This window comes from Callorhinus ursinus, unplaced genomic scaffold, assembly GCF_003265705.2.
Source record: "Callorhinus ursinus isolate GAN/ISIS: 27379988/994484 unplaced genomic scaffold, GSC_fseal_2.0 scaffold12, whole genome shotgun sequence".
Taxonomy (NCBI): Eukaryota; Metazoa; Chordata; class Mammalia; order Carnivora; family Otariidae; genus Callorhinus; species Callorhinus ursinus.
Window position 1 is genome coordinate 21,953,062 of NW_027397074.1, and position 21,736 is coordinate 21,974,797.

At 35.6% G+C, this 21,736-nt stretch overlaps 1 protein-coding gene and 1 pseudogene across 3 annotated transcripts in view; one reads left to right on the forward strand and one right to left on the reverse strand.

The window, feature by feature from the left end:
* Window positions 1-21,736, forward strand: part of CASD1 (CAS1 domain containing 1) — a 51,920-nt gene that overhangs the window by 7,595 nt on the left and 22,589 nt on the right. For 2 of the 3 annotated variants that reach the window (XM_025872905.2, XM_073898833.1), the window contains 7 exons: window positions 498-594; window positions 1,163-1,283; window positions 12,620-12,664; window positions 13,878-13,940; window positions 18,493-18,537; window positions 18,970-19,093; window positions 20,211-20,425. In XM_025872905.2, the coding sequence (XP_025728690.1) occupies window positions 498-594; window positions 1,163-1,283; window positions 12,620-12,664; window positions 13,878-13,940; window positions 18,493-18,537; window positions 18,970-19,093; window positions 20,211-20,425 (710 nt within the window). Of the gene's footprint in view, window positions 1-497; window positions 595-1,162; window positions 1,284-12,619; window positions 12,665-13,877; window positions 13,941-18,492; window positions 18,538-18,969; window positions 19,094-20,210; window positions 20,426-21,736 lie in introns of those variants that run through there. The other variant, XM_073898834.1, reaches the window with a different exon arrangement.
* Window positions 3,495-4,227, reverse strand: LOC141373784 (FYVE, RhoGEF and PH domain-containing protein 4 pseudogene; annotated as a pseudogene).

The window sequence follows — 21,736 nt, forward strand, 5'->3', positions numbered from 1 at the left end:
TCCTCACAGGGGAGTTGTGAAAATCAGGGAGTAGGTTTGTAAAATATCTTCATTACTGCATTTCCAGTTGTGCAAATGCATTATACATTATAATAGTTGAATAAGAAGCCATTTCCAAAGTCTTCTCTTTTATTCCTTAAACTTTTCACTCTCAACTAGGAGTGGTAAGCAGATATAAGCTAGTTTGAGTTTGAGATGATGTCCCTAGAAAAAAGACTCCTGAAGAAGAAGGCACTGCCAAAACAGTGAATATAGCGTTTAAGAATTAGGAGTCCCTTCTACAGTGAAGCATCTGTCATTAGTGGCTTTTATCCTCTTGAATTTTAATGTAGTGATATTTACTGTGCTTCTCATGGATGAGTAATATCCACCTAGAAGGTATAGTGAAGCATAGAAAACTTTGTACTTTCTCATCTCAAAGAGCTTACATGAGGTGAGATAATCAAAGTATAAAAATATAACTATTGTTTACAACACTGTTTATTGAACTATTACAGGCAATGATTCATGTGAATACCTTCTCTCAAGTGGCAGATTTCTTGGAGACAAAGTTTGGCAACCTCACAGTTGCATGATGCATAAATACAAAATCAGGTAAGTTTTCTTCATTTTGTTGTTTGTTTTCTTTTCTAGGATGGGTCTTAATATTAGTGGAGAGGGGTTGGTAAAGCAAAGAAAATACTATATGGTACTCCTCTATATGATGGTAGAGAATTGCTGACAGAGTGGGGGGTGGGGGTGGGGGCGAGCCCAAATGAAGATTCCTGCCAAAAGCATTAGGGAAAGAAATTGTCCAAGCTTCTTTATCTCGGGTGAGAGAGAACCAGGCCCAAGGCAATAAGTAGCCCAGAGTGAAGGACTCTAGCTTTAGGACTTGAATAGCTACCTCATGGAGTTATTCTGAGATAATGGAGAGAAAGCACTTAATATACTTAGAGTAGTTCTTAATCACTTAATAAATGAGGGTTGTAATTATTAATCATTGTAGAGTTAGTTGATCATCCACGGGCTGGTTGGTTAAACAAACGCTGGCCACCTATTTCTAAAGCAACGTAACTGTGTGTATGATAATCCTGTACTACTTTCTTCACAAACTATGTGCTTTGAAATGCCAACATGCTGATTTTACTTATTGTAATTAATGTTTCTTTGTTGATTTCAGTGAAGCAAAGAACTGTCTTATAGATAAACATATTGCATTTATTGGAGATTCCAGAATTCGTCAGTTGTTTTATTCTTTTGTAAAAATAATCAATCCCCAATTCAAAGAAGAAGGAAATAAGGTAAACCTTATCTATCCTCTTCATTAGGTTATTGTTTTAGAAGTTAACCAACTGGATAGTTATAGGAGGAGTATGCCTCTCCACATTAACAGAACTATAAAAGTTTTACTTTGGTTGTGGGAAAGGTGGAGGGGAAAAGGGATTATAACCATAATGGGGAACATAATGGAGAACACAAGAAGAAGAAGTGGTGGGTAAGGTATTAGTAAACCTTTCATTATGGTAAACTTCTAGTTTTTTGGAAATAGTAAGTTCTTTCGATAGAAAAACTTTTTAGAATTCCTTAGAAAGAAAACTAAGAGCAAATATCCCTTATTCTTCTTTTTATATTTTGCCATATTTCTTTTTGGTCTCTTAAAAAAGTGATAATATCCATGCATCTGTCGATGGACATCTTGGCTCTTTCCACCAGTTTGGCTATTGTGGACATTGCTGCTATAAACATCAGGGTGCACATACCCCTTCGGATCCCTACATTTGTGTCTTTGGGGTAAATACCCAGTAGTGCAATTATTGGATCATATGGTAGCTCTATTCTCAACTTTTTGAGGAACCTCCATACTGTTTTCCAGAGTGGTTGCACCAGCTTGCATTCCCACCAACAGTATAGGAGGGTTCCCCTTTCTCCGCATCCCTACCAACAACTGTTGTTTCCTGACTTGTTAATTTTAGCCATTCTGACGGGTGTGAGGTGATATCTCATTGAGGTTTTGATTTGGATTTCCCTGATGCCGAGCGATGTTGAGCACTTTTTCATGTGTCTGTTGGCCATTTGGATGTCTTCTTTGGAAAAATGTCTGTTCACGTCTTCTGCCCATTTCTTGATTAGATCATTTGTTCTTTGGGTGTTGAGCTTAAGAAGTTCTTTATAGATTTTGGATACTAGCCCTTTATCTGATATGTCATTGGCAAATATTTTCTCCCATTCTGTTGGTTGTCTTTTGGTTTTGTTGACTGTTTCTTTTGCTGTGCAAAAGTTTTTTATCTTGATGAAGTCCCAATAGTTCATTTTTGCCCTTGCTTCCCTTGCCTTTCGCGATGTTTCTAGCCAGAAGTTGCTGCGGCTGAGGCCAAAGAGGTTGCTACCTGTGTTCTCCTCTAGGATTTTGATGGACTCCTGTCTCACATTTAGGTCTTTCAACCATTTTGAGTCTATTTTTGTGTGTGGTGTAAGGAAATGGTCCAGTTTCATTCTTCTGCATGTGGCTGTCCAATTTTCCCAACACCATTTGTGGAAGAGACTGTCTTTTTTCCATTGGACATTCTTTCCTGATTTGTCGAAGATTAGTTGACCATAGAGTTGAGGGCCATTTCTGGGCTCTCTTTTCTGTTCCATTGATCTATGTGTCTGTTTTTGTGCCAGTACCATACTGTCTTGATGATGACAGCTTTGTAATAGAGCTGGAAGTCCGGAATTGTGATGCTGCCAGCTTTTCTTTTCTTTCTTTTTTTTTTAAGATTTTATTTATTTATTTGACAGACAGAGACACAGCAAAAGAGGGAACACAAGCAGGGGGAATGGGAGAGGGAGAAGCAGGCTTCCTGCCGAGCAGGGAGCCCGATGCGGGGCTCGATCCCAGGACCCTGGGATCATGACCTGAGCCGAAGGCAGACGCTTAACGCCTGAGCCACCCAGGCACTCCCAGGCTATTATTGTGACCTGAAAAATCACCAGCTTTCTGGAACTGTCTCTACTTCTATAAATGAACTGCTTAACTAAGATGATCTTTAAAGAGGCTTCTAAATCCAAGATGAAGTAGATTGTTTTAAAACTATACTAATTAGAAATTTAAAAAAAAAATAATCAGAAGCCTGGAAAGAGTTACGGTTACAATCTGTTGAATAATTTGTGAATACTTTCGTATTTGTGTCCTTAAATGAAACATCTGCTGGTGCAAGTTACTCTTCCAGGTCTAGACTAGAAATGTGTGAAAAGCGAAAATTATACAATTTCCTCTTGCTTAGGCCATAAATATTAGGGATGTAGCCCTAATATCTAGAGTAACAAAGAACATTTTCTTCCTCTCCAAGTAAAAAAAACAAGCTTGTGTTTTTTTTTTAAAAAAACACATATTAAAGTCTTCAGAATGTTCTGACTCTTGAAATCATAATAGAAAGATCAACAGAAACTACACCAAAAAAAGTGAAATATTTCCTCATAGAGTAGGGGAAACATCCATTAGCAGCTAAAGTTTAAATGTTTAACTGGCAGTGTGGGTGATCTGACTCATTCATTTCATGGGTGCTATTAAGTAGAGTTTTAAAAACAGTGGAACAGTTGGTGCTTCTTCCTACTTATGAGCCAGTCTCATGCTTTACCTTCATCTCGTGGTGCTGGTCCAGCTGGTCCAGTTCCAGAGGGCTTTCTCCATCTTCCCGCTCTTGCATCTTGGCTTCTGTGTCCGCCCTTTCTTCTTCTAGGGGGAGCACCTGGCTGACCCTGGCAGTCCTGCAGCTACGGTCAGAAACATTTCCATCATAGTCCTTTGCTGTGGGGGATGCAGGGCCTGTGGTCGCTTCCTCCTCTCCTTCTCCGTTCACTAAGTTCACAACATGCAAAGGTTCAGAGATTTGAACTGGAGTTTCTGGGCTACGAGTGGCCACTTTATCCTCCTCACATTCCATCTGGTTTGGTGCTGCCATCACACCATTAGCCACACCAGTCTGTGCACCCTGAGTTGGATCTGCGTCATTTTCCGGCTTCGGTGGTGGGTGTGAGGAGAGGAACTTTTGCTGAGGGGTGGTTGTCAGTCCATGCCTTCCTGGGGTTCTAGGAACATTCAGGTTCACACCAGAGTCTTTCTTCAAATCACTGTAATTTGATAATGTGCTTCCTCCTTCAAAGCGACTGATGAGATCTGATACCTTACTGAGTTTTTCTTTTGAGACACAAGAAGCAGAGGCAGGTTTCACTTCCTCCATCCTTGGTTTCTCACTAGATAAAGCTTTATGCCTGGGGGTTCGGTGTATATTGGATGAAGGTGAATCCTGCAGACGTAATGGCTTTGGAGGCATTTGTGGCTTTGGACTTGCAGCTGAGTGTTTCGCAGGTGTTTTCCATTTATTCCCTGAGCCTCTTCATTAGATACATTCTGATCAACCAGTGGGGTCGTGCTTCTTTTCAAACAAGGTGGAACTATAGTGATCTTTGGACAGGTACTGCTGCCTTGATCAGTGGACATGACTTTACATATACTGATAATTAGTCTACTTGGGTTTGATAAAATATTTGACTTTACTCTTTTAATGATCATGAGATAAAATCTCACTCCTGGCTTTAAAGCCTCTGGTAGACTGGAGCTTTGCTTTTATTTTTCAACATTCCTCTGGCTATTCGGGGTCTTTACTGGTTCCATACAAATTTTAGGATTCTTTGTTCCATTTCTTTGAAAAAAGTGGATGGTATTTTGATGGGGATTGCATTGAATGTGTAGATTGCTCTAGGTAGCATTGACATCTTCACAATATTTGTTCTTCCAATCCACAATGGAATATTATGCAGCCATCAAAAAGAATGAGATCTTGCCATTTGTAACAACGTGGATGGAACTGGAGGGTGTTACGCTGAGTGAAATAAGTCAATCAGAGAAAGACATGTATCATATGACCTCACCGATAGGAGGAATTCTTAATCTCAGGAAACAAACTGAGGGTTGCTGGAGTGGAGGGATGGGGTGGCTGGGTGATAGACATTGGGGAGGGTATGTGCTATGGTGAACGTTGTGAATTGTGCAAGACTGTTGAATCACAGATCTGTACCTCTGAAACAAATAATACAATATATGTTAAAAAAAAAAAAAAGAAGAAGATAGCAGGAGGGGAAGAATGAAGGGGGGGACATCAGAGGAGGAGACGAACCATGAGAGACAATGGACTCTGAAAAACAAACTGAGGGTTCTAGAGGGGAGGGCTGTGGGGGGATGGGTTAGCCTGGTGATAGGTATTAAAGAGGGCATGTACTGCATGGAGCACTGTGTGTTATACGCAAACAATGAATCATGGAACACTACATCAAAAACTAATGATGTAATGTATGGTGATTAACATAACAATAAAAAATTTTTTAAAATGGTAATAATCTTGTAATCTTTTAGCATGTACAATTTTATGTCTTCTTTTCCCACTACTTACCATAATTCACCGTATTATTATATAATCAATGTAAGTATCTTCATAATGGCAATGTGTTATTGAGTGGATATACGTAATTTTATATAATTCTTTCTTTTTGTAGTTTTCTGTTTTTTCTTTTACAATGTAAGAAAAGGACATTCTTGACTACATCTTTGTGTGAAAACTGCTTTTTAGATTATTTCTGAAGAATTGAATCTCTATAATGTAAATATTAGGTTAAAGAATATAAACACTTTAAAAACTACTAATTGCTAAACTATTTTAATTTATACTGCTATTTTCAGTGTCCATCAGGACCTAATTTTCTACAGCTTTGCTGGCACTGGGCAGTTACACTGTATACTTAAAACAACAATGTGACAAATTTCTGCTCTTTTTATAGAAAATTTCTGATTTTAAAAATATATCTGTCTTTGAAAATTAACAAGAATGGATCTCTCTCTCTCTCTCTCTCTCTACATATACTTGTTAATTAATTGGTTGGTCAGTTAATGCTTTGTGGATTATCTCATCCTTTCTCTTTACACATTTTTAAGTGATCCAAAATTCTAATCCCTGTCTTCAACTGCAGATGATTGGGAGTGGGTGATAGCAAGGAGAGAAAAGTAAAATACAAGAAAGTTTAGAATTGTAGGGGAAATAGCTCATGATTTTATGATGAAAATCTGCCTGTTCCTGTCAACTTGCCATGTGGTAGGGAGTTGAAAAATGAGGGACTTCACAGCTAAGTATCTAGTCACATAATCACTACATCCTTGAGAACTATTCCTTGTGAGAAGAGTCCATCAGCTATTAGAGATTTTTGTCTGCTATGAAAGGCTAGTATAGATTTTAAATTTGAATAATGGAAAATGATAAAGTCCACTTTTCATTTATTTTGATATCTGTAAATACATTTTTCATTTGTATTTATATACACAAAATTATACAGAAGAGTTGATGTTTAATGACATGAGATTATTACAGTTTAAAGTAAAATACTTTGAACTTGTAAAGGAGAGAGATTTCTGACTTCAAAGAAACAGTTTTAATATTTCTAGGTTTAGAATAGTGTGAATTTCTGAAAATTGGAATAATGGATTTGGGAGCAGTTAGTTGAAAAAAGCTATAACGATTTAGTTTACAGCCAAAAGTAGGTACAATATGGTACATTGTTTCTGAGCCCTGGTTATAACAGTAGGTTTCCAGTCTTTATTTTCTAGAGGTGCCCAGTTAACCCACAATTATCAAACAAGATACATTTAAATTTATGTGCATTTAAAAAAGAAACAGTTTGTCATAGTCTGAGAGACAGTTGCTGAGAAACTAGTTCAAACTGCTAGTGGAACATTTGCCAAAATGTATTTTACTTAGTTCCCTTGTCTGAACACCTTGAAAACAGGGATCGTATATAATCATTTTTATTTTTTAAATACATTTGTTGTGCCTCGCACAGCCTGGAATATTGTAGAGGCTGACTTTTATTATTTTAGCCTTGGTATGGGTTTGTTTGGGTAGAATAGGAGTATTGAAGATAATTCCTTATTTGAATTTTTTTCTTCTCTGTGCTGAGGCAAAAAAAAAAAAAAAGCTGTAGAGCAGGACTCTTCTCAAATTCCATTTTATAGAAGACTGGTTCTGCAAAAACTCTGGTCGAATAAGTTTGGGCAGAGCTGGATATCCTATCCCCCTTTTAGATGGTTTTAATTTAGGCTGGGATATTAAAAACTTGAGAAGTCTTGCAGTAAAAAACAAACAAACAAACAAACAAACAAAAAAAACCCTGTTTTGTTGCTTTCAGCCAGAGGGCAAACTAGATACTCTGGAGGCCCCTTCAACCTCAAACCAGCTAGATCCTAGATTAAAACTTGTTGATGTATTTCTAGACTTTGAGGAAATGGGAGACACGCCCCAGAAAAGGAACAAACCATGAGTCAAAACCAGAGATGGGAACAATAATAGCAGGCACTCAGTAGTGGTTCAGGCTGGCCTGAAGACAGATGCCAATAGCAGCAATGCTCTGTGTGTAAAAGACGAAGCTTTGGGCCAGCAGATTTCTCAGTGGTAATATTTGGAAGCCAGAGGATGCTAGAATAATAGCTTTAAACTTCTGAGAGAAAGGAAATTTCAATCCAGAATTGTGTTCCTAGCATACAAATGTCTATTCTTGAAATTTAGAACATTTTCAGATAAATGAAATCAGGGTTTATTGCTGGATAGATTTATAATAAAGGATTTTCTAAAGGGTAAACATCAGGAAGAAGGGAAATAATTCAGAAAAAAATGACCTGAAGTATAAGAAGCAATGGTTAAAGAAAATCCTAAGGATGCATGTAAATCTAAACAAACAGTGTCTATATAAAATGATAATGTCTTTTTACACTTTATAAAAAGACAGTTTTAAAGAACTGGCTAATAATAGCATGTAAGTCAGAGGGGTATGATCACAAAGTTTTCTAATGTCCCACACATACATAACATGCACACACACACACATACACATGCTCATACAAATACATTCATATCTACATATACAAAAACATATACATGTAAAAATCACTTTTTATATACCACATATATTAAAAAAACCTATGTATGTGTGAGGGAGCTAAAAATCAAAAAGATGATAGAAACGTAATCAAAATAAGTGCAAGTGGTCTAAACTTGTCAACTAAACACAGATTTTTCTGATTGGTTTTAAAAAGAACTTTCTGCTGCTTAAAAAGACATATCTAAAACAAAAGGATATGGAAGGTTTTAATTAAAAATGAGAAAAGATTTACTAGACAAATACTTATTAAAGAAAGATAAGTCATATTAATATAAGACAGAATAGATTGTAAGGCAAAAAGTGTTATCAAGGATACAGATACTTTTTAATGACAAAAGTTTTAAATCACTAAGATTTGAAACTCATGGGCATGAAATAAATTAACCTTAAAATGTATAAAGCAAAATTAATATGATTACAGTGAAGAGTTGACAAATCCTCCATCAAAATGAGAGAATTGCTCACTGCTCATGCATTAAATGATAGGAAAGCAAAATTACTAAGCATATAGTTGACTATTAACATGCTGATTTTATGAACTTACAGCTCAATACTTAAAGAATACACTAAAAAACCAAAGAATATATTTTTTCAAAGCACACATGGAATCTTTTTGACAACATATTGGGCCATTAAGCAAGCCTCAACAATATCAGAGAATTGGTATCATTCTTTCTCTATTAGATAAGCTCTTTTATATTCCAACTTAACCTGATAAAAATTCTATAAGCCTACAGTAAACGTTCCAAATGGTGAAATGTTAGACATATTTATGTTAAATTCAAAGAGAAGACAGGGTTGTCCATTATTTCTGCTTCCATTCAAAATTGTATTAGAGGTCTTACCAAGGAAAGATAAAGATGTAAAGATTGGAAAGAGATAGACTCAGAATTTTGTATGATACAATTATCTACAAAGAAAACTCCAAAGAATCTATAGAAAATTACTAGCTGTAATAAAAATTTTAACAAGATAGCTGATATTAAGATGAACATACAAAAATTAATTGTAGTAACTTAATGAAGCTGTTAAAAATGAATTGCTTATCTACACACAAGGAACATAGAATTCAAACTCATTTAAAAAATACTGTGTACAATAGTTAACAAAAACCATAGAGTACATAGGAATAAGCCTAGCAAATGTGGAAGGTCTTTATGTAGAAAAATCACAAAACTTTATGCAAACACAATTTAGAATGATAAAATTAAATATGAGATATGTACTATATTCTGGAATGGGAAGCGTCAATATTGCAAAGATGTCACTTATTCCTAAATTGATCTATAGATTCAATGTGATTTGAATAAAATCCTAACAGGATTTGTTATGAAACTTTACCAATTGATTCTAAATTTTATGTGGAAGGGCAGTGGACCAAGAATAACCACAACAGGTCTGAAGAACAAGGTGGAAAAGACTTATTTTCTAATATCAAGATTTATTTTAACTCTGTCATAACTAAGACAGTGTGGTATTGGTAGAGCTAAACAAAGAATGGAACATGATATAGAGCTTTAAAATAAACACGTGTGGGGCGCCTGGGTGGCCCAGTCAGTTAAGTGTATGGCTCTTGATTTCGGCTCAGGTCATGATCTTAGGGTCGTGAGACTGAGCCCTGCATCAGGCTCCACGCTCAGTAGGGAGTCTGCTTGAGATTTTCTCCTCCCCTCCCCCTGTTCTCTCTCTCTCTAAAATAAATAAATAAATCTTTAAAAATATATATAAAATAAAATAAACACTTGCATATGAAAAGACTTAATAAGTAACAGAGATGCCGTTGAACATCCCTGGAGAAAAGGAGGTCTATCCAATTAAGGATGTTGAGGCAATTGGTTATGTATATGGAAAAAAGGTGAAATTGGAACCCCTACCTCATCTCATCAAGTAAAATCATTTCTAGACGAATTTAGACTTAATGTGGAAGCTAAAATGTTTAAACCTTTAGCAAAAAAAAAATGCAAAGGAGTATCTTCATTATTTCAAGTAGGGAGAAGTTTCTTACATAAGAAACAAAAAGTGCTAACTATAAAATAAAAGATGGATAAATTTACATACCTTAAGATTAAGAGAATCTGTTCATCAAAAGATACGTTCCAGAAGAAAAGGTAAGCTACGAACTAGAAGGTATTTATAACATACATCCAAGAGATATAAGGACTCACAAATTAATTAAAAAAGAGATAACCCAGTAGAAAACAAAAGAGGAAAGGCATGACCAGGCATTTCAAAGAAGAGGAAACATAAATCCCAGTGTAAATCTGAAAGATGTTTAAGCATTCATAATTTGGGAATTTCAAATGAAGACCATAGTGAGATACCATTATATACCTACTTTAGTGACAGAAATTAAATTTTACAATGGTGAAAAATATGAAGTCTGACAAGATTTATTAAAGACTGTATCTCAAACTGTTGGTGAGAGTATAAATTTTTACAAACACTTCAGAAAATAACTCCCATTATCATGTGAGGGTGAACATTTATATAGCCTGTGAACCTATAGAACTATTATTAGGGAAGCTCTTATTATTCATTTATTAAGAAACCTACAAGAAGGTGACTATCAGTGCTGTTTCCAATCTAGATTTGGTGCATCGTATCAATTGACCTAAACTCTACAAAAATAATAAACATAATATTTGATATATATAAATATAATAAATTGATGTAGGAAGGTTTTAAAAGGCCAGATGTTCTAGATTATAAAAGATTAAAGAGACAGGATAACTAAATACCTGATTTTAATTGAATTCTAGATTAAAATAGAAGAGCTATACAGAGGACATTATTGGAAATTAGGGAAATTTGAATGTGGACTGTATATTAGATTTTATCAATGTCAAATTTCTTAGGTGGTTATAGTATTATGGTTACATAAGAGAATATTTATGTTCTTAGGAAATACATGCTTTATGTATTTAAGGGTAAAATGCTGTGTCTGCAGTTTACTTTCATATGGTTCAGTAAGAGAAAAACAATGTACATATCTGCAGAGAGAGACAAGCTAGTGTAGAAAATGTAAACAATTGATAAAGGGTGGTTGGGGTGCTCATTATAATTTTGTCAGTTTTGCTCTCAGTTTGACATTTTTCTTTTAAGTTTGACATTTTTCAAAATTAAAAGTTGGAGAGAAAGCCAATTCTGTGAAACAATATATCACTTAAGGATGCATATACATGTGTCAAAACTATGTAATAGAAAGCAAAATAAAAAACAAAATTCAAAGTAGTGGTTCCTTTGGGTGAAGCAAGGAATTCAGAAGGAGAAGTCCACGTAGATCACTCAGTGGGTTGGTCGTGCTCTGATTTGTTCCATGGACTCAGGAGTGCTTATTTATGTTTACTGTGCTTTGTGATTACATATGTGACATATTCTTTTGTATATATCAAATGTTACATTAAAATGGTAAAGGAAAAGAGAGAGATTGAGTTGAATTAACTGAACTCTGCAGAGGGGGAAAAAGAAAGTTCATGACACATTAGTTCTCTGAGGAAGAACTTTAACAAGGTCGGGATGGGATAGGAGGAGGAAAACACACGTGTGATTTTGTCTGACCCAGTATTTCCAAGATTTATTGGACCAAGGTAACTCTTTTCATAGAACACACCTTAAAGTACTATTGGTCCCAAGAGTCCTTTTGGGAAATGATGCTTGAATTTTAAATATTAGCCTGCTGATAAAAGCAAGCTTTATTTCACAGAGATATAAGTATAAATACTATTTGGTTAAATTAATGAAGACATTTCAGCCTTGGTTTTAGGAAGAGAATTAGCTTCTTTAGTTGACCACCTCCACCCCCACCCCACCCTGGATTTTTAACTCTGAAAGGATTTCTGTTCCTTATATGGAATGCTTGGTTATAAGAAGTTGTCTCCAAACTTTTATTTTTTTCTTCAACTGGACCACTTATGTACGGTCTTCAAAGCGAAGCCCAAAATAACCTAGAGTCACATACGTGCGCTCCTGTTCAGACAGGACTGGTACTAGTATACTGGTGAGAACAGACTAGATATTGCTGCAGCAACAAAACCACTCTATGATCTTAAATTCTTTTCTCACTTAGTGCTGCATGTTGTGGGTGGGCTGGCAAGAGGCTTTGCTCTTTGCGCTCAGTCAGGGATTCCTGCTTGTTGGAATTTGTACCATCTTCTAGTTATACCATTTGGAACATTATGCCTCTGCAGTCTCAGCATTAGGTTAAGCTAGAGACTAGAGAATTGCCCTGGGAAGAGGAAAGTGACCCACATCACATTTAGCCATGTAACACTGGCCAGAACTAGTCATGTAGTTCTAACGGATTGGGGGGCTGGGACGGGACTCAGGAAATGCAGAACAATCCATCCTTGCCATAGATAATAATAGTAGGACTAAACTGGAATGTGGCAGCCTTGACAAAAAGATAATTTATGTAGACATGTTTACATATTTGCTTGCTTACTTGGAGTTGAGGTTTTGTCTTTGAATTATGTCTTAGATGTTAAAAATCACATATAAACAATGCAGTATCACTTATTTTTTGGTTTTCTGTGCAGGTCTTTTTCCCTTCAGGTTGAATATAGATAATTGAGATGTGGTGTGCAAATAAATTAACAAAAGCAGCTAAAGGGAGAATTAGTGGCATAAAATTAATTTGTACATGAATATTTGTTTTCTCTTTTTTAAATGACAGCATGGAAACATTCCTTTTGAAGACAAGATTGCATCAGTGAAAGTGGTAAGTTCATGTAATAGTAAGCTGAATGTTGTGTTGAAACTGTATTTGTTGGTTAATTTGTAGCTCCCCTAATGCTTTGTGTATACTAAATATATTTCAATGTATTTAGAGTAGATAAGAATAGTTAAAATGTTTGTATGCACTGTTTTGTGTAATAAAATGGAAAATTTGGTTCTCAGATTTTTAATCCAGAAAAAAATAATCTTGTATGTTACTTTGAAACCAGTAGATGTTCAGGATTAATATCCGTAAAAGAATATATGTGAATTTTCTGAATTCCTAGTTGCAGTGACTTCTCCTAGATACTGAGAATACAGTGGGGATCAAGACAAAGATGTCCTAGACCTAATGGATTTTGCAAGCCATTATAGTTCTCTACATGCATTAAATGTGGAATAAGGATGGTAAAAAGGAAAAAATGGGGCATTAGGAATGTACAAAACAAGGAATTAAAAATAGTTTCCTCCTTGAAAAAGAGATGTTTTAACTAAAGCTTCAAGGATTGGGGCACCTGGGTGGCTCAGTCGTTAAGCATCTGCCTTCGGCTCAGGTCATGATCCTGGGATCCTGGGATCGAGCCCCGCATCGGGCTCCCTGCTCTGCGGAAGCCTGCTTCTCCCTCTCCCACCCCCTCTGCTTGTGTTCCCTCTCTCGCTGTCTCTCTCTCTGTCAAATAAATAAATAAAATCTTAAAAAAAAAAAAAAAGCTTCAAGGATCAATAGGAGCAAGTCAGGCCCCGTGGAAGAGTTTTATGAGCATTGTAGACAGAACAGTATGTGCTCAGTCCTGGAGAAAAAGGAGCACATAGAGCATCCTAGCAGCTGAACGAGAACCAGAAGGGTACTTAGCGTGAGGGTGAGAGCAGCAGGAGAAAAGGCAGAATGTCTTTGTAGAGGCCAGATCCTGCACCTCCTTAGCAGTTTTGAGGACTTTGGAATTTATTCTAAGGACCATTGAAAGTCCTTGAATATTTAAGCAAGAACGTGGCGAGATCAGATTTAAATTTTGAAGCAATTACTACAGGGAGTCATTTAGAAGGAAGCAGAAGTGGGTACAAGAAGTATCATGAGACCGTTGGGAAACTGAGGTGGGAGCGAAGGTGTCACAGACCAGTGGTGGTGTACGTTAGGTACTCGGGACGACAGGTGCGTGTTTATTTTGAATGGTAGATATGTTTCTTTGACTTTTTCTTTTCATACGTTTCTTTTTTAGGATTTTCTGTGGCATCCGGAAGTTAATGGTTCTATGAAACAGTGTATCAAAGTGTGGACCGAGGTCTGTATTTGAAAATGTAGGCCTTTCTGGTTTTAAGCAACCACATTTTAAAAGCTCATGAACACACACTGTTTTGCTCCCCCTTACTCACCTGTCCCACTCTTCTGTACTTTATGCCAACTTTCTTAATAGTGACCAAATTGTGAATAAACTGTGAGACACAGAGACATTGAATGACTTGCTCAGTGAGTTGTGGATTGATGCTGTCACTTTACTGAGAAGAGGGAGTTTTGATCCAGTTCCTCTGCTGCCACCACTCTGACCCTACAGCCATTATGCTTATGCCACACTTTCCAGCCAGAATTTTCTGTTACTGCTGTAGCCCAGTTCATTCAAACCCAGGTCATCTTCCTAGCACAACATACATTCTTTTGAGTGTTTTCCCACTTTGTCCTTCAGACTCATGCCCAGGTTCTTTAGGAACCTATTTTTTGTTAAAAAGCCTGTTTTCTTCCCTTTTATCATTACACTTGTGATGCAAAAATGGAGCCTGGTATATTTTGGCTCATAATGTTCGGAGATAAATTAGATATAAGGACAAGCATGCTATTAACCTTGAAAACCCCTAAGTCCTCACAAGTCCACTCTACAATCTCCACAGTAGTCTCCGTGGAGCTCTTGGTCTGTCCTTTACTTAAACCTGTATTCTTTCCCAGAGGTGTTCACATTCAGGATGGATAAAGCAATATTCAATTTTGTTGATCTTGTTTTGCTTAATTACTTGTGCTGCAATGGTATTTTTCTTTGCTTCTTTTCACATTACATGTTTAGTACTGCAACCACTTCATACACCAAATAAGCTTATGTAGTCAACATTTCTAACTTTGTTTCTTTCACAAAATGTGTTTAAGTTTTCAAAAAACAAAAATGCAAACAACTTCTAGAATTCAACTTTCTGGTAAATTGCAGTCTTACATAATTGTCTTTTGTTTTTATTGATATGTTTATTGCAAAAGTATAGAATAATGTTACATGTATATGTCAAAGGATTTAAACATATGTTTTATATTTGTGCTGGACCTAAAAGTATATCCATGAAAGTAGTAGAAATTCACAGCTAAATAAACATCAATGTAGTATAATTTACAAGTCCTGCAGAATCACAGAAGACCTTTGTTATTTACTAACTTGCAGATACATTGCATATCCAGATTTTCAGTTCTTATAATTTGCTAAAACTAGTTTTTGGAGCATTAGCTTCTCTTGTAAAACTCCATATGCACTACTGGGGGAAAGAAAAGATTCAGCTTATTTAGGGAGATGGCCGTGTCATTACCTAATATTGATTAATTGATTGATTTCATTTATTTAAAGAGTATGTATGTATGCATGTATTTATGTATTTATTTTTGGCAGTTTTCATAGTAAGCTGCTAGATCCTAAGAATACAATGATCCATATTTTTATGATTTACGTAGTATTGCTAGTTTTATGCTGGGTTTTAGGAGTGTGGCTAGAAATTAGCCTCAGTCTCAGCCCTCAAAGAATTTATAATATCTAGTAGATAGTGACTTTCTGATGAATAATAATATGGTAAAATGAAGAATAACTACAGTATTGAGCACAATGGACTATGAAAGCACCGTGGATAGAGGCACTTAGTATGGAGGTTGGTTAGATATAGGTGATAGTTTAAGAAAGCTTTACACGGGGCTCCTGGGTGGCTCAGTCGTTAAGCGTCTGCCTTCAGCTCGGGTCATGATCCCAGGGTCCTGGGATCGAGTCCCACATCGGGCTCCCCGCTCAGCGGGAAGCCTGCTTCTCCCTCTCCCCTGCTTGTGTTCCCTCTCTCTCTGTGTCTCTCTCTGTCAAATAAATAAATAAAATCTTAAAAAAAAAAAAAGAAAGCTTTACAGAGGAGATAATATTTCCAGAAGAACTGTGGGGTCAGAAAGACACACTTATTAAGGGAGATAGCATTATTGAAGCCTACAGGCATAAAAGCAAAGTTGAATTTAGACAACTCCACTATGATTCAACAGATATTTATTAGTCGCCTGCCATTTTCTAGGTACTGGGTTAAAAGCTGCTGATACCTTGGTTAACATAATAGGGTTCCTCTCCTCAAAGAGCTTCCAGATGCGTGGCACATATAATTAAGAAAGTAATGTGACACATACCAAAATAGGAGAAAATACGGTGCAGGATGATTACAGGGAGTAGGCACTAACTCTGAGTTTTCAAAACTAGTTTTCAGATAAAGTGATCTTCAGGGTGTGGGCCCAGAGGCGCCTGGGTGGCTCAGTCGTTAAGCGTCTGCCGTCGGTTCAGGTCGTGATCACGGGGTCCTGGGATCGAGCCCCACATCGGGCTCCCTGCTCAGCGGGGAGCCTGCTTCTCCCTCTCCCTCTGCCTGCCGCTCCGCCTGCTCGTGCTCTCTCTCTGTCTGCCAAATAAATAAATAAAATCTAAAAAAGGAGGGGGAGGGCCTGGTGTGAGAAAGAAGGGTTGTTTCAAGCACAGGAAATAGTATATGCAAAGATACTGAAGATAGAGTGTAACTTATTCAGGGGATCTTTTTTTTTAAGATTTTATTTATTTGACAGAGAGAGAGAGAGAGAGCACAAGGACGGGGGGAGAGGGAGAAGCAGGCTCCCCTCTGAAAGGTTTAAACAAGAGAATGATGACATAGTGGGGTAGTTGTGGGAAAATTAGGCTAACCTGTGAAGAAACCAACAATTTCGATTTAATACTATAGGTAAGTGGTAGTCATTAAGAAGTCTGAGCTACTCAGGTGGATTTGGAGAATCTGGGTACAGTGTGAGGTGATATTTGAAGTTACTTGAATAGAAGACATTGAATAGGCAGTGGGTTTAGAGATTAAAGAAGAGGGCTTGTAATGGAACGATCAAAAAACTTGTGAGAAGGGGCAGTAAAGGGAGTAAGAGGAAAAGCAGAAGAATAATTGTAATATAACACACAGGGGAGGAAAGAGTTTTAAAAAAGTGGCCAGTCAGAAGTGTCACTTAAGGAACTAGACAGAGTAGAATGAAGCTAACAGAATGTGGCAATCCAGAGTTCCTTGATGGGAAGGTCAAGCCCCAACTCAAAACGTGATCAATTGAGGCATAAATGAGAGAGAAAAGAAATTGTCATAGCGAGGGCAAAATGCTCTTCCGTGTAATCTGTTGGTTAACAGTGTGAGGGGGAAGGATTTGAGAGTGAGGCAGGGTTGAAGGAATGTGTTTTTGAGGATAAAGATGATTTAGCATTTTGTAGATGGGGGAAGGAAGGAGACTAGAGAATGAAGACAAGATTGATGAGAGTTAGAGACGGATCATTCATGGGTATAGCCTTGGATATAAAGAGGGAGGCTCTAGAAACAGTAAGGATTAGCCATTAGGAATAGGGAGATATTTCTTGACTCTGTTGTTCAAGAAAGATAAGCTGTCTGAGGTTGTAAGAATGGAGGAAGAAAGGCTAGAGCACACAAGCCAGATGAATTCTGTTTTCTCTATGAAGTTTGAGAATTAAATTATATTTTGAAAGTAAGAAGGAAGGCAAGAGGGACCTGTAGAAGGGAAATAAGATTTGGGATAACCAATGTGAAGTATGAGAAAAGGAGCCATCTAAAGCTGAGGAAAAAGTTCCACTAAAATAACAGTGTAAAACGAAGCACACTAGACTAGAAATAAGAATATCTAGGAAGGAAATTATTGTTACTCTTTTTCTCCGCTTTCATAGTCTTCTACACTAGCATGTATTACATTTACAATGAGACAATACCTGTCATTTTTATTTTTATAGATGAGTCAGATTTTTTTCTCATTAAATTTCTTGCTTATATTTAATTGTTCCTTGTGCATCTATTTCTAACATCAGGACTTTGATGTTGTGGAAAGTACACTTCAGGAGTCACAAGACTTAAGTTCTGGCTTTGTCCCTACCAGGCCTCAGCAATACCCTGTAAACTTTTCTGAGTCTGTATGCTTAATTTTATAAGATATGTATAATATCTTCTTGCCTAGATCACAAGTGGCATGAATCTATATTAAAATAAGCTAATTTAACAGAACTTAATAAATTACCAAGTACTATATAATTGGTAATATTAGTAGTAGGACAATTTCCATTTGGTCAGGATTTGTTAAATAGGACGATTTCCATTTGGTCAGTATTTTGTTAAATACATACTGGATTTAGCTTTCCCAGAGACATTTTTTATATTTTATTTAACATTTACACCATGTACCCTATAGGCTTCCATGGATATTTTTTTTTTAATTTGCTGCCATAATATACTCTATAAACAGTTTACTCAGAATTCAGGAGAATATTAGGCCATATTAGATTTTAGTGATTTTTTTTTTTAAGAACATCAAAGAATTAAACATACCAGCTTCATGCCATCCTGTTAACCACCTAACCATGTAAGGTTTTAGGCATTGGATGGTCCATCTTGTTATATAACAAGAATCCAGTAAGGAACTCCAGAAAATTAAAGTGCATTTAGAAGGAAAAACTTAAATTCAAGGCAAGAAGTAAGTGATGTTACTTATATTAATTCCCTTAACTGGATAGAACATTATGACAAAGATTTTTCTTTCTTTAGGATTCTGTTGCAAAGCCCCATGTGATTGTAGCGGGAGCTGCCACAGTAAGTTATTATCTATATTCTTACATGATGATTTTTGTTTCATACTTAAGGACATGCTAAGAAAAAGTTAACTTATGTTAAATAAAATTCTTGATTGTACTTAGATATCAATTCCCACTTCTATTATACTTAATGAGGCTGATGAATTATCATGAAAAAAATCTGAGTGAACTTCATAAACTTGGTGTTAAATGTCAATATTATTTTATATCTAAAATTACATTTTTCTTGAACATTATACATTGTGTGTCTAATTTTATATCAGCTTTTTCTAATTACCTTCATAGATTTCATGAAATAATTTGACCAAATTTTATTCTAATGTTGAATAAAAATGGGAATTATCTTAAAATAATAACTTCTGTTACAATAGAGCAAATTATAATTTTTCTGTGATAAATACTGAATTAATGCTTAATTTTTACTTCTTAGTGGTCTATCAAGATTCACAATGGTAGCAACGAAGCGCTTTCCCAATATAAAATGAACATTACCTCTATAGCACCACTTTTAGAAAAACTGGCAAAGACTAGTGATGTTTATTGGGTCTTACAAGGTAAGGAATGAGTAATGAACAAATGTCATTTTGTATGTATTTTGAGGCATGGGTTTTGTCTCCTGTCTCAAGAAGCAAAATTACTCCTTTGTGAGAATAAATCTTGAAATAAGGATTGCAAAATTAGAATAATTTGAGTTATTTGCTTTCCTTTTCTGAACTTAAGGGACAAATAAATATAATAAGTAAAAATAAATAATAAATAAACATATCCTTCAAGGAGCCTCTGTATACAAAATGGCTGTAGAATATAACAAAGAGAATAAGTTCTCGAAGGCAAATGAGATGTTTAGCTCTGATTTTATTTCTTACAAAGTATATTTATTATAATCGGGAAATATAGAAAAAATTATTAAGTCTGTTTCATAATATTAGACTCATTGGAAGTAAATGAATGTACTTTGGAATTGACAGAATATATTTAAATCATACCATCTAGTTTATACTTGGTAATGAAATTCTTTAAGAGAAAGTTGACATTAGATCAAGTCATTTCAGGAGTTTGTTGAAGGTCCATTATTTAATGCCTAGCATAATATGAAATTGCCTTGGATATTTTAACAATTCAACTTGCTTGTCAGAAATTCTTATGATTATTTCCAAATTGAATGTCAAGTTGAATGGAACAACAAGGGTGGTGATAATCTGTTCTGCAGTCTATATTATTTATAGACTCATCGTTAACCTTTCTCTTACTAAAATGAGAAAAAATTAAATCATTTATGGTAAGTGATAAGGGACCTTGGTCCTCAATATTATTACTTCCTAATTGTGTCAACAAAGCAGTGACAGGAGAAGAAAAAAAAGATTGACTGCTACTCTTTATTAGGCAGTCTTCCCCAGTCCAGTTTTAAATTCCATTGCCCAGTAGAACTCAGCATCCCCAAATTTTAAACTCTTAAGACATGCTAGAACATAAAAATGTTTCCTGAAAGCTGTGTACGTAAGAGAAAAAAGGGATGAAAGTTCTTTAAATTTGAGGGAGATATTGATTGATTGAAAGCATCTGAACTTTAACAGCAAAATATGAAATGCAATCAACTAACTTGCATGATCACAATTTCTACGAATAGGGACTTTTAAAATGTGTTTTTAAAAATATGTGTTTCACGTGCAGATCCTGTTTATGAAGATCTATTAAGTGAAAATAGGAAAATGATCACTAATGAGAAGATAGATGCCTACAATGAAGCTGCAGTCAGTATTTTGAATAGTAGCACCAGAAATTCTAAATCAAGTGTTAAGATGTTCAGTGTTTCTAAATTAATTGCTCAAGAAACCATCATGGAATCATTGGATGGCTTACATCTCCCTGAATCAAGCAGAGAAACTGTAAGAATTCTTGTATCTGTCAGAAGATAGAAACTATAATATCTTATTGGTTATAACTATACATCACTATAATATGGTAACAAATAATTTATTTTATTGCAATCTTAATTACTTGTAGTTATTCTATCTAAACATATATCTACACATAATTTTGCTTTCTATTACCTCGCTGAATATATTAGTGAGAGAGTTTTAGTAAAAAGGGGAAGACGTTATGCAAGGGAGGAAATGAAGCTTCATTTATTGAGTGCTAGTCACTGTTAATATACCTTACCTCCTAAGAAGCTTATAAGTTCTCAGCACGTTCATGTTTAAAAACTATTACTTTACGTTCTTTTTGCCTTAAGCCTTAAATTTATAAGACTAAGCTTCTGTGAAGCCCACATTTTTAAAATATGTGGAATCATTTTTATTATTTCCTTATAGTTCTTAAACCCTAAGTATTAGTCGGAGTGCATAGTAGTTACTGAGCAAATCCAGATTGATGGATGGAAAGGGATTTTAGGTCAAATAAGAAAGAGAACTGCCTAATTGTAAATTTTCGCACACAGTACAACAGATATTATTTATTGTTTTCTTATAAAGCAGAATCTTTTTGAGGATCACATAACCCCTTTGTTCAATAAAAGGCAATGATTCTGTTCCTGTTCCACGCAGAAAAATGCGTGTTTGCATATTCACACACATGGTTCTCCATAGACTTTAAAGGGGCTTTGTGGACCCTGGAACTGGTTAAGAACCTTAGGCTGGAGTTTGTAGGCTAGTATCTTCAAGAATGCCAGGTATAGAACTTCCTGAAGTCACAGAGCTAAAAGGATGAGCTTTTCTAAATCGTTGAGTCTCTCTGAATGCTTAGGCTTAAAAAATATAATCACTTTAGAGTTCCAAAATTGCCTAAACTATAAAATTTTTATAAAACTAGATTTGAGTGAACTTCAACTAGACAGACTATTGGCAGCTTGTCCAGATTTTTATTATAATGAAACCATGTTGAAGATTCCACAATTTATTTGACATTAGAAACCTTAAAACATTAGAATCCTAAGTGGCCCATAAACTATAAACCAAATGAAAAGCAAATTACAAATATTGTTAGCTAAGAATTAGTGATTTTTTTGGTGCCAGTAATTTTACATCTTTTTTTTTTTTTTTTTTTTTTTTTTTTTACATCCAAAGACTGGGACTCTATCTTAAGTATCCTGGTATCTTCTGTATTGAAAGTCTGCTAATTAAAATTCTTTGGGCTTTGACATCTGTCAGTATTTTTTTCACCAAAGGTCATGGCCCATTAGCAGCCATGAAATGGGTATT